The sequence below is a fragment of the Gigantopelta aegis genome, chromosome 4, assembly GCF_016097555.1.
Source record: "Gigantopelta aegis isolate Gae_Host chromosome 4, Gae_host_genome, whole genome shotgun sequence".
Lineage (NCBI taxonomy): Eukaryota > Metazoa > Mollusca > Gastropoda > Neomphalida > Peltospiridae > Gigantopelta > Gigantopelta aegis.
Window position 1 is genome coordinate 42989412 of NC_054702.1, and position 12857 is coordinate 43002268.

Sequence of the window (12857 nt, forward strand, 5' to 3'; positions counted from 1 at the left end):
TATTTAACGACGCACTCAACACATTTTATTAACGGTTATATAGCGTCAGACATATTATGGCTAAGGACCACACAGATATTGAAAGAGGAAACTCGCTGTCGCCACTCCATGGACTACTCTTTTTCGATTAGCAGCAAGGGATCTTTTATATGCACCATCCCATAGACAGGATAGCACATACCATGGTTTTTGATATACCAGTCGTTGTGCGCTGGCTGAAGCGAGAAAGAGCCCAATGGGCCTACCGACATGGATCGATCCCACACCGACTGCGTAGCAAGCGAACGCTTTACCACTGGGCTACGTCCCGCCCCTGAACTTGTTCAGAGGAACAATACTGAGGTACTAAACTGTCTTGCAAGATCGCCTGACTTGTTCCCTATTGTGAATGTGTGGGATTTGTAGGGTGCGAGAGAACCACGCGCATATTCATAATGTCAACAACCTTAAACGAAATGAAAGAAAGAAATGGTTTATTTAACGACGCACTTAACACATTTTATTTACGGTTATTTGGCTTCGGACATATGGTTACGGACCACACATATTGAGGGAGGAAACCCGCTGTCGCCACTTCATTGGCTACTCTTTTCGATTAGCAGCAAGGGATCTTTTATATGCACCATCCCACAGACAGGATAGCACATACCACGGCCTTTGATGTACCAGTCGTGGTGCACTGGCTGGAGCGAGAAATAGCCCAAGGGTCCCACTGACGGGGATCGATCCAAAACCGACCGCGCATCAAGCGAATGCTTTACCACTGGGCTACGTCTCGCCCCCCAACCTTAAACATACTTTAACTCGTGAATTGATCTATATCACTATTCCAGAGATCCACCGTCTGAGGCGACGTTGTACCGGTGTCAACATGCTATGCCCACGCAGAGGGAGGGTGTGCGTGTGTGTGCGCGCGCGCAACGCACCCCTCTCCAAATTACCAAAGGTCTAAAAAAATATATCAAATTTAGTTAATGTTACGTAAATGTGTTTTTTTTGTATTTTTGCCCTCACCCCCGACCCCCATTGTTAGTCCCATCACAAGGAATTCACAACCCATCCCCCAATTAAAAATCCTGCGTACGGACCTGATTTGTATTTTAAATATTATGACATGCATCCAGGGACGTAGCTAGGATTTTTTGTTTGGGGGGGGGGGGGGGGGGGGACTGAGTAGTTTATAGTCTTAAAATTCCTTAAACGGTTAAGAAGAGAAGTTTCTATAATTTTTTCCGCTTTGTTTTCTCTCCCCCCCCCCCCCACCGCTAGCTACAACCCTGACATCTGGATTGTCAACAGTTATATACAGCGAGGTATCGTCAGCAAACAACCGTATGTTTGAGGTGATTTCGCAAACAATATAATTTACATATTTGAAAAATAAAACAGGGCCCAGGACAGAACCTTGGGGGATACCTACAAATGTTTGTGCCCTCGTGCCAAACTCTATCAAATGTGTTACTTCCTTTCCTTCACCCATAGATTGACAAATAAAAATGATATAAATCCAGAAGTTGATACAGTTGAATCGCCTGGAATAAAGCCATATTGAAATTTTGTTGTAATATTATTTGTTCTAATGAACCGGCCTCGGTGGTGTCGTGATTAAGCCATCGGACATAAGACAGGGTTCGCAGCCCAATACCGGTGTCACGTATAATTTGCACTCCCCTGGATTTGCACTCCTCAGTTAAGATTATACGTAGAATAAGCACTCCCCGGTGCATATTATACATTTAATATACACTCCCCAGTCTATATTATATGTATAATATGCACTCCCTCTGAATAATATGCACTCTCCCAGTCTATATTGCCCGTAGGCTATAATAATTGTTTAAGCACTCACATAATGATATATTTTAGTGTTTTTTTTATGTTTGTATGGCCAGTGCACTTTATAAAAGTTGATATAAATATCAGTGGCGAATCTAGATGGGTATGTGAATCAGGGTATTTGAATCAGGCCAAAACGTTCCTGGATCCACCCTTGCAAATTTGCAGAATAAAAATAATAACTCATCATGTGTGGTGATCGGATGGATTCCAAAATCTCTTCACCCATCCCTTGCTTCCCTTATTTCCGAGTAATATGACAGGAATTATGTAAAGATAACATTGCAAAGCTTGGACTTAAACAGGTTCATATTTTAGAACCAAAAAAAATAATTACTTCAGACCCACTCTACCCCAGTTAAGTGCCACCTTGTATGCTCATCATCATTCCTGCATTCTTTGTTCATATCAGGGATCCGATATTGATAACCATTTATAACTGTTTAAGTAAAGGAAGTTGTAGACGATCTGAAAGACACAGGAAGAAACGACCTTGAAAACGATTTTCCATTGAAAATGGAACATTATTATACTTAATAAAACAGAAGAATAATAATCAAATAAAGGTAACTTAATTTTGGTGCATGTTAGTAACATATGTTAATATCAAAGTATAAAACAATAATGTACACATGCTATAGATTTATACTATAGGTGTATGTAACAATTCTAATCATGTGTACAATTTACAGTTATAGCGTATTCATTCATGATTATCTCTGCACAAGGTGCGGAACAGTGGTAAGGCGATCGCCTGATGCGCGGTCGGTCTAGGGTCGATCCTCGTCGGTAGGCCCAATCGGCTATGTTTCGTTCTTGCCAGTGCACTACATATCAGTCTTTGGTATGGTGCACGTAAAAAATACCTACTGATGAAACAATGTAACGGGTTTGCTAAATCAAAGATATGGGTATCATAAACAATAAGGAAAACAACAGCCGATCAAGATATTACGTTGTTAACCACTAAAACAAAATACATCCATCCTGTTTATAAGTTAAAGGGACATTCCCGAGTTTCCTGTATTGTAAGATGTTTCCGACTAATAAAATATTTCTACTATTAAACTTACATATTAAATATATTTTCTTGTTTAGAATATCAGTGTCAGTATATTTAATGTGTTTCTGGTCGTCTTAATATTTGTAAGAAGCCCAAACTGGATTTTGTCTTCAAATAATTTCGTATGTACGAAAAAACTATATTTTAGGAAATAAGATGAAATTTAACCTAGTACAAATATTAGAACGATCAGAAACACGTTTAATATACAGCCATTAATATTTTATGCAGAAAAATATATTTGATATGTAATAACAGTCGTTAAAAAGTCTCTGTTAGTCGATAACATCTTAAAAAGTGCAGCAAACTCAGGAGTGTCCCTTTAAACAGAGCCATTTTGAAGTTCGGTGGGAATGGGGTAAGAAACCCAACATCGTCTCTTGAATCCGAGCGGGAACCATTCACTAAATGAGTGGCAACTACAGACCAATGATACATGAAATCTGGTATGGTTAAATAGCTATAAACTTACTATACAAAATTTCATGTCATTTGAAAAACATACTATGTTTCAGATTTTGAGAAGTTCCATTTAATATGTCAAACGGGACGCATAAAATGTCTGCAAATACTTTATATGGTAGTTTTGAGTTATTCCGGTCTAATGTAGTATACTATTATATAAAATTACAAATTTGGCACTTTATGCTACCCATATTGTCAGACATTATGTAATATTGTGTCCGTACCATAACACTGTCAGAACTGTAACGGAATGTATGTTGCAGTACTGAAGTTGCGGTAATCACTACATTTTGCAGAAATGACACTACTTACTTAAAAGGCATAACTGCTTGCAGTGTTTCGTGGTGTCACATTTAACACGTAATTCCTTTTTATACTGTCATTTAAGGACCAAATTCACAGAATCCAATGCGCGTCTGCGTTACGTATACTGATGTTGAATAAACATACCGATTCCACCTTTAGTAGCTAATTGGCCAAAACTTTGTAATTACCCAAGTGATTTTGGCTACGGTGTTTGTAAAATGGTGGAGAGAGCGAGAGCGAGAGCGAGAGAGAGAGAGAGAGAGAGAGAGAGAGAGAGAGAGAGAGAGAGAGAGAGAGAGAGAGAGAGAGAGAGAGAGAGAGAGAGAGAGAGAGAGAGAGTGAGTGAGTACTTTTTTAACATGCCCCTATACCACTAAGCTTTCGGGCATGTCCATCCCGAGCCCGGCCTCTGAATAGCCAGTGTTCTCGTCCGGGACAGAATAAATGGTGGAGATGACAACTTTCAAATATATAAATCAGCATAGGTTATATTTGTACTGCCTCTGTTAACGTCAGGTACGTTACGGTACTGACACCAAAGTTGGCGACAGAGTAACATTTGTCTCCCAAATATTTTTAGTAAATGAAATTGATGTTTACATGCTGTAATATGAAGAATATATGTATGTATATATGCTTCCCCCAATACATTGCGATTTTGCTACTTAGATGTGATAGCATTAGTTAAGAAAAGAAAAGAAAAGAAGAAAAGAAGCCTAATCAGCGAACCTGAAAAACAATATCTTGGGTAAAACAATAACTTTATATTGTACGTTACTATTTAGTTACAAATCATGAGAATCTTGTGAGTATTATTGTAAAAATTAGCTCCTAAAGGCTGGCGACATCACTTTGGGACTATCTGATAACGACCCTTGGAAATTGTTTTGCCTACGTTGTTTAATGAAATTAAATGGCTGAAATATTTTATTCACTTAGCAAAACAAAATAAAAATATACCAAGTAACTATACAGATATATTCTTACATATAACAATTGACTATATACAGTCACCTTGCAGTGAAGATGAAATGGGTCAGGATTGGAAAATTTCATGTAGTCTTACATCTACATCTTGGTTTTTTTAATTTATATTTGGACGTAAAAATATTACATGTTATATATTTATAAATATAATCGTAGCGGATATTGGCACTGATTCAGCGAATTTATATTGAGTATAATACTTTTATCGCGGGTTAATTTAACATTTTGCTATTTTCCGTACTGATCTGAACACAAAACTGACTGGACCACTCCATGGGGCAGAATTTCATCGAGACCGAAATTGCAAAGGCCGCAAAACTCGTGACGTCACACACAATTTCGCACAATTTGTCTTGTTGCTTGGCAGGAAAACAAAAAAAAGTTACATACACCCGTTGAATCTGTTTAAACATTCCTCGAGAGTTCCTGGCCTTTTCTTCCATATTTATCGAACTCAGTATCATGGTAAGTATAGTGTTTATTCGAATTTGTAGAACCCCAGGCTTATGTATATTTACATAATAGAATTAGTGACTCGAGAGTTTGACGTTCCACCGTTAATTACTGAATCGTATTGTTGGATGTCCTGTTTCGGTGGGTAACCTGTTTCTGTAAATGCATGAGTTGTGGGTAAGCCAAGTTATTTGAAGATTTTTGGTTGAAGACTTTGTGTGTAGAAAGTAAACAACTATTAAGGTTGACAACAGTCACATTTTGCATCTTTGCTTTGGCTTTTTGCTTTGGCTTTATACACAATAAGTTCCTTCATCAAGATAAAGTTCAAAACCGTGTGCACAAGCATACTTCAGGCCCTAATCTTGCCGGCGAAATGAGTGTTTTTTTCACCGAAAGTTGGCTCAAGTCACTAAGTTATTCGCAGTAGTGAGAAGTCGCTGTAATATTTTGGACCTATTCTGATTTCAAAAACGATATCACACAACAGATGTCAAAGCCCTGATTTTTTTATTGTCATAGCTCACTTGGCACCTTGTCACCGTATGTTGGACAGTGTTTTTACTTTGGTGCCAGACTATCAGTAATTGAGAATCAGTCTATAAACAGGAAATGGTTTCTGTGCACACATACTAATGTATGATTGATTCAATGAAATAATGTTTGACCTTGTTACATTTATTATCCAAATCAACCAATAAATGCTAATACTCATGCCAGTTTCTGTTGTGAAGAGATTAAATGCATGTCATAGTCTCATGTTGACATTCTTCAGATACACCCGTAAACCGAACTATTGTTTTTCAATTTTTCAATGTACTGTGACTAAAGTAGTGTCGGATATAGAATGAAAATGATTTTCATCGATTATTTCTTTCACATTAAACTGACAAGTAAATATTTTGTAAATATCTATTTAATGATACTCTACCTAATTTAGCATTTACTTGTTTGGGCTCTCATTGATGTACACGGTGGTGTTTACTCTTGAAATTCAAAGAAAGATGTCCATAACAGAACAGACTGAAATTTTTTGATCGACGTGTCAATTTCAAAATAATGTCAAAATATACTTACCTTGTGCCTATCTCCACAATTACACAAAATAAATACAAGGCTAGCTCTGGGTGAACACAAAGTTTCGCCAAATTATCTATTAAACTTTAAAAATATCAGAAAACTAGTTATTTTATAATAAAATGTAGTAAAATTATTTCGCCAACTCAAAATAAAATTCGCTAGTTGTTTTCAAACTTCGCAATTGGCGTATTTGGCGACTGCCAGAGCTAACCCTGAAATATGACAGCTTATTGGCGGGAAATAAAACTTGGATGTGTCTTGTACATATATGTGGAAAAGGATTGGTGAAGTAATTACTTGTTCCAAGTGCCTGACGTTCCACAATAAAAAAACAAAAAACAAAAAAACCACAATTAAAATCTATTTTAAAAATAATAATAAAATAAAAATAAAATAAATGTAAATAAAGAAAAATATATTTATAAATGAAATAATACTAAGTAATCAATTAAATTAATTGAATTGAACACATTTTGCTCATTTGTCAGTAATTAAAATTTTACTGCTGTGTCTTGCTTATTCCTTTAGTGTTCCATTTAACAACAAAATAACACTTTAAAGTAAAATAATTTCTTTAACAGTAACTAAAACATAACTTACTAAATTTTAAACTCGATTTCTTTTTTTTTAGGGGAGGGGAGGCTACATACTTTACTTTTTTCTGCATTTAAAGGGAGGATCATTTCAAATATGAGCTTGATATGTTGGAAAGATGCATACCTGGATGAACAACACATACTGACACTTTAAGAAATGAAAACCCCCCGTAATTTTAGAGTTAATCAAAAAAGAGTTATTATTCCTGCTAACTGGGGGCAGTCATTTTGTTTCATTTTTATGACGTTCGGTGGTATTGGGGTGTCAGCTCCGTCCAATGCCTCTATGCACATTGTAAACAAACGCTCTAATTTACAACAAGGCGCTTCACTTTCATCAACCTGACTTGTAAAACAACATAAATGACTTGATAGTATAATAGACTATTTAACTAAATATATTTCAATTTGCATCAATAGAATGGAGCTATAGTATTTTACTCTTTTAAAAAATCCAAAGAAGAAAATGCATATTAATAGGCCTATTGGTAGGGTATGTTTGAGCAAAAACGACCACTCACGATACCCAAATGATAATTTTCTTTTCTTTGGGACTATGCAATTGGTCAGTTTTGTGATTTTAGATGGGAAAGTCTACTTAATCAAGGGTTTTACAGAATTACTTACAGTAATAAAGCAGGATGGCTGATAATGTCCATTACGATTTGAGGGGTGTCCGCATGGTTATCACACAATACCCTGTGATCTTAAAGGAGACCGGACACCAAACCATATATACGGCGTAATGAATTTGTTTGCCGTCATAAACCACAACACGCAACTACCACGCTCCCCTTATTGACCAAGTTGAGCCTGCCAGTCTTGGTTGGGTTTTTTTCCGCCAATCTCCGATGTTTGCCGGAAAGTGTCGACAATTGATGAGCTAGACCCGTGACGTCATCGATGAGAGGAAAACTGAAGAAACTACCAAGTAGCATGGACGAACTTAGCGATTTGAGTGACAAAAAATTGTGTCCAGCTTGTGCTAAACCATATCAGTTTGAACCACTTATCAGAGACTTTGTCCCTAATCCTGGAAATGTTGTCTTAGACGAAAATTCGGATGAATCAACTGCCGACGAAGCCACACGGTCATAGACTAGCATACAAGCATTTTTTTAAACATAATTTTTTATGACATTTTTAATGTAAACTGAAGCAAATGGACCTAATTAGAAGAAAAACACTCAAAATGTAATAATATTTCATCATAAATCTTGTTCAGCATAGATGTAAATATGGCACGTCAGTGGATATTCCATAGGCCGATTTCGCAAATTTGCAAAAAGCGTCCCCTCCTCACCAAAGCAAGCTATAATAATTTAACAAAAAACTAAAATTAGCACAATTTTCTTTGTTCTCTTAACTAGTTATCCTCCAAATTTTAATGTATTTGGTTAAACAGTGTATTTTTTATTATTAAGAAAATGTGTTGCCAGTCTACCGAAACTGTCCACAGCCGGGTACAGAAACACAGAAATGTTGGAAAATATTATACTGTTGCCACATACTGACAATCATTTTACAACTAATATGTCTTATCGACAGTATTATTATGTAGTCTTTGCATTTATCCTGTAGGAACTGGGAAGGGGCGGGTCTAGTGACTTGTTCTCCATCACACACTCTAGGATGAAAATGTATGTTTTAAATTTTCAAGTTACTCTGCATAAATAAAGATGATATAAAGATAAAAATCTAGTTTGTATCCCTCACTAGAGACTGTATTTCCCCTCTCCGCGCCCCCCCCCACACACACACACACCAAATATTGTTCCTACAGATCTGTACAAATGTAGATAATATGTAGAGGGTGAGGTTAGGAACCAACTCCTTTTATCTTTAGGATTTTGTAATCATGATTTCAAACCAACTGTTTCAGGTAGTTTGCTCCACATACTGACATAAAACACATTTGTTATATATTGGAATAAAATAAATATAATTACAATATATCCAGTATTATTTTCTTTAATCATTCATGGAGGAAGAAGGAAGTCCTGATGAAAATATACTACAGGTAAAATAAAATAATTATTGTTAATTTTGCTTTAAATTGTTAGATGCCAAAAGTGATTAATTATATTATTTTATGGTAACAGTTGAAAATTAGACGACCAATTGTTTCAACCTCTGCCAAAGGTACCAGGTTTTCTGCCAGAAAATAAGTTGAGGGTACGTAATAAAACAGGCCCACTTGTGAGCTTTTTTTTAATCACATTAATTTTTGCCATTGTAACCAAAATCTGATGTAGAGTTTATACTCGGTCCTTCAGTGCCCCACCTCCCAAAGTCGTTCCTACGGGCCTGTAAAAACTAAATATATTCAAAGGAGTATATTGGGTGGTTATAGGTTTGAAATGTTTAGTTTTTTTTATTGAACATTTTATTTCACGTACTTTACAAATTTTAAACAGCAATTATGTTACTATAATCTATTGAAAAAATAAAACATTATATATATACATTAATTTCTGAGATTTTTTTGTACATACATGTAAGTTTACCATCTGCACCCTCTGACAGAAACCCAGGGTAGGTATTAAAACAATTATTTGGTGTAGAGTATTTTTAATATGTCATACAGAAAGCATTGAAAAGTACAATTTTATTATGCTTTAATAATCGACATTAGCTTTAAAACTAATTAACCATCATTCCTTCTGGCCAGAGTACATATGTTGTTCCTGCCAAAGTGTTAGCATTTTAATTTTAATGACAATATACTGAACTGACGATAAACATTGTTAACTAACGTAATAATTAACGTTTTGAAGGTGTTTTGTTATGAGGTTAACAAACCAACTAGATCAAGAGACGTTAGTATGGAATCGTTATGGGCTGTCGGTAAAAATTAATTTGGTAATTATAGGTAAATAAATGTGAAGTTTAAATATTCGTATGTGAACAAATTGCAATATCTTTATTTAATGTATATCTTAAGTACATACTTGTTTTAATTTTCACATTGTAAATGTACCATAACCTGCTGTATTTAGTTGGTGTAAAGCCCGTTCGACGACAATAATGCGTCCATGTTTTAAAACAACTTTCGTTTTTTTTTAAAATTGAAACCATGGTGTTGGCCGTTTCTTGGGATGCATTGCTGTTACTGTTGCAGTTAAACACTGCGCAGTTAACCATCATATAATTACGTCGACAGTATATAGTAACACTAATTATCTTGTAAATTAAATTTCGATAAACCTGAAGACAAAAAAAAAAAAGACAGAAAAATGACGACTAAAAGGCACAACCAAAGAATCAACACGTATATCGGTATTGCTTGGTAACTCTCACCGATGACGTATTGCCTCGCTTTCGTTCAGATCTATGCATAATCCCGCCCACTTCTGTTTTTACCCCAAACGTAAGACGCGCAGCTGACCAGTGCCTCGCAGCGAGCCGGGTGTTAGAGTAATGCTGTCTTTGACGCTAACTTAATCCATTACACACTACATGTCTTTTGGTGTCTGGTCTCCTTTAATAAAAGAGGCACATCTTTTTAGTGTGTCTAGACACAGTGTCTGAGGACCGTCTATATATACACCTGCCAATCAGGAACCATAGGTACAGGCCAGGAAAAGAAAAGACCAATTAACCAAGAAAACACCGATTATTATTTCAGTACGTGGGTTAATTTATGTACAAAACATAAGACAGTTATTTCAACACTTTGACAATGGTGGTTTATTTTGTATTGAAAAATAATATATACTTGGTGCTGGCTTACTGGGATGGATATTATTACAGAACATTGTGATGCATCTGCAAAAATCAGGTATGTTTTTTCTCTTCAGTTTGAAGACTAATTCCTGACGTAACACGTTAGATATTATGTAATCACCAGCTTGCCACTGCGATGGTACCAAATGGCTGCGCCCGTTATATATAATAGCCGTCACATTTAAGCGTTTTATTAATTAACTATATCCTTATACTTGTTGATATTAAGCAATAATGTGCATTATATATCATTGACTATGCATACCAGGCCAAATGCCTTAATTGTCCCCTCCTTTAAAGTATTTTCCCTTTTGTTGCTACTTTTTTCAATTTAATTTATATTTGAAAAATAAAAAGGACAACGTATGTCCAATCCGTGTATGTGTGTGTGAGCGGGCGGTTACTTACGTTTGTTTCTTGTGTTAGGCTCATATGAACGGCATGCATGTGAAGTGGGGGCACACTATGGTGGTGGTGTGGAGAGGGAAGGAAAGAAATGTTTTATTTAACGATGCACTCAACATAGTTTATTTACGGCCATATGGCGTAAATCCTTGTCCGGACCATATCTTGCATACAGATGCATACAGGACCATCAAACCTCACATGTAGGAACAACTTGGGATGGCGGTGTGTCGCATACTATTACTAGGTCACTGTGACATATGGTTAAGGAACCACACAGATATTGAGAGATAACCCGCTGTTTCCACTTCATGGGCTACTCTTTTCGATTAGCAGCAAGGGATATGCACCATCCCACAGACAGAATAGCACAAACTTTGATATATCAGTCGTGTGTACATAAAATAAAATTCATATTTGAATCAGTAAGTATTATTTTCAAGGGTTTTTCTCATTTTCATGATAATTTAGATCAGTTAATGTTGATTAAAATTAGGTATACTTGACTGTTCCAAGTTTTACTTCCTGCCAAAAACATCGCTGTCGGATTTCTTTCCTGTAATTCAAAGTGAAGATAGGTACAAAGTAAGTATTTCTTGGTCTCCAAAAGCTTGAAATGGATTAGAATACACGATTACGGTGAAAAATGTGATGGTATTTGTTATTTTCACTGCAATTTCATTCCATACGACTGCTAATGACCATTTGTATTAACTATATAAACCTTAAGGTACGCTGGCACTCGAGGTTTATCTTGATGAACTATACTGGGGTAACAACAAGGAATCACATTTGTTGTGAAAGCCAGTTTACTTTTGTTTCTGAAACAGAGTTATTCTCCTTTATATTGTAACATGTCTGATGCATTCAGCTTTCAGTTTTATGATGGATATCAGGCCACAGACCATAATTATTTAAACCATATGTATTTATATAGCATTAGTGGCTATAGGACTTTTATTGATAACAGTAGACCTGTGGCTTTTTATGCACCTTTGCCTGCCTGGGGGTAATTAACATAGCCTGAAAAGGACAACCCCTGTTATTGATTTTTAAAACAAATACCCCCACTGAATCTGGTCAGATTACACTTATTTTACACCAAAAGTACTACATTCGCATGGGCTGGGCAGTATTTTGAAACAGAATTAATTAATCATTATACCTATTGCTTGTCGTTGTCACTTTATCCTTGCCAGTTACATGACATTGTATATTTTTATCTAAATGACACAATCATTAACAGTTTCAAAAACAGTATTTTTTTAACATTCATGAACAAAATTAGTAGGTATTCATTGTTTAATTTCAAATTAATTTTAATGCTTTTTTTTTTAACTTTCTTAAATATTTATTCTTGTAGATGTTTAAGAAAGAACCAACATAATGTTATGAAGGAAATCCACACTTGTCAGATAAGTGGCTCTTTACCTAAAGCTTGAACGTGGCTTGCCTTCTGCTATGGCAACAAGACGACACTCCCAAAAAAGTGTGGACAGGGACAGCGGTGATTATGACTACAGTGATGATTTTGTCAGCGACGCTGAATCGGATCATCGCAATCGAAGAGCTCCACCAAGGAAATCTCATAGATCCCCACGTAGGTTTAATGATGAAGATGAATATATTATTGATGATAGCAATACTGATAATGCGAATGACCTTGAGGATAATTTTGACGACTTGTATGATGAAAACAATTTAGTTCATGTTCAAATTAGAGTTGCTAAGATGCAGTCTAGGCAAAGTAGCAGGGCCACATCAGCTTACACACATCCACAACAAAACAGGCAAGTTGTTTCATCTGCTTATACTAAACAAAACTTAAGGCCACAGCATCATAATGGTTTTAACGCAGACTCTTTATATAATTGCAAAACGCACCCCAGCATTTGTAATAAACAAATTGTTGAAAAGGTTGACAGTACGCACTATCAAAA

General features: G+C 35.9%; 1 protein-coding gene across 1 annotated transcript in view; it reads left to right on the forward strand.

Moving 5' to 3' along the window:
• The first annotated feature begins 4962 nt into the window (after positions 1 to 4962).
• The window catches only part of LOC121370582 (lebercilin-like), a 28711-nt gene continuing 20816 nt past the window's right edge, over positions 4963 to 12857 (forward strand). The window contains 2 exon segments of the mRNA XM_041495899.1: positions 4963 to 5122; positions 12281 to 12517. Coding sequence (XP_041351833.1) covers positions 12379 to 12517 — 139 coding nt within the window. The 5' untranslated portion in view covers positions 4963 to 5122; positions 12281 to 12378.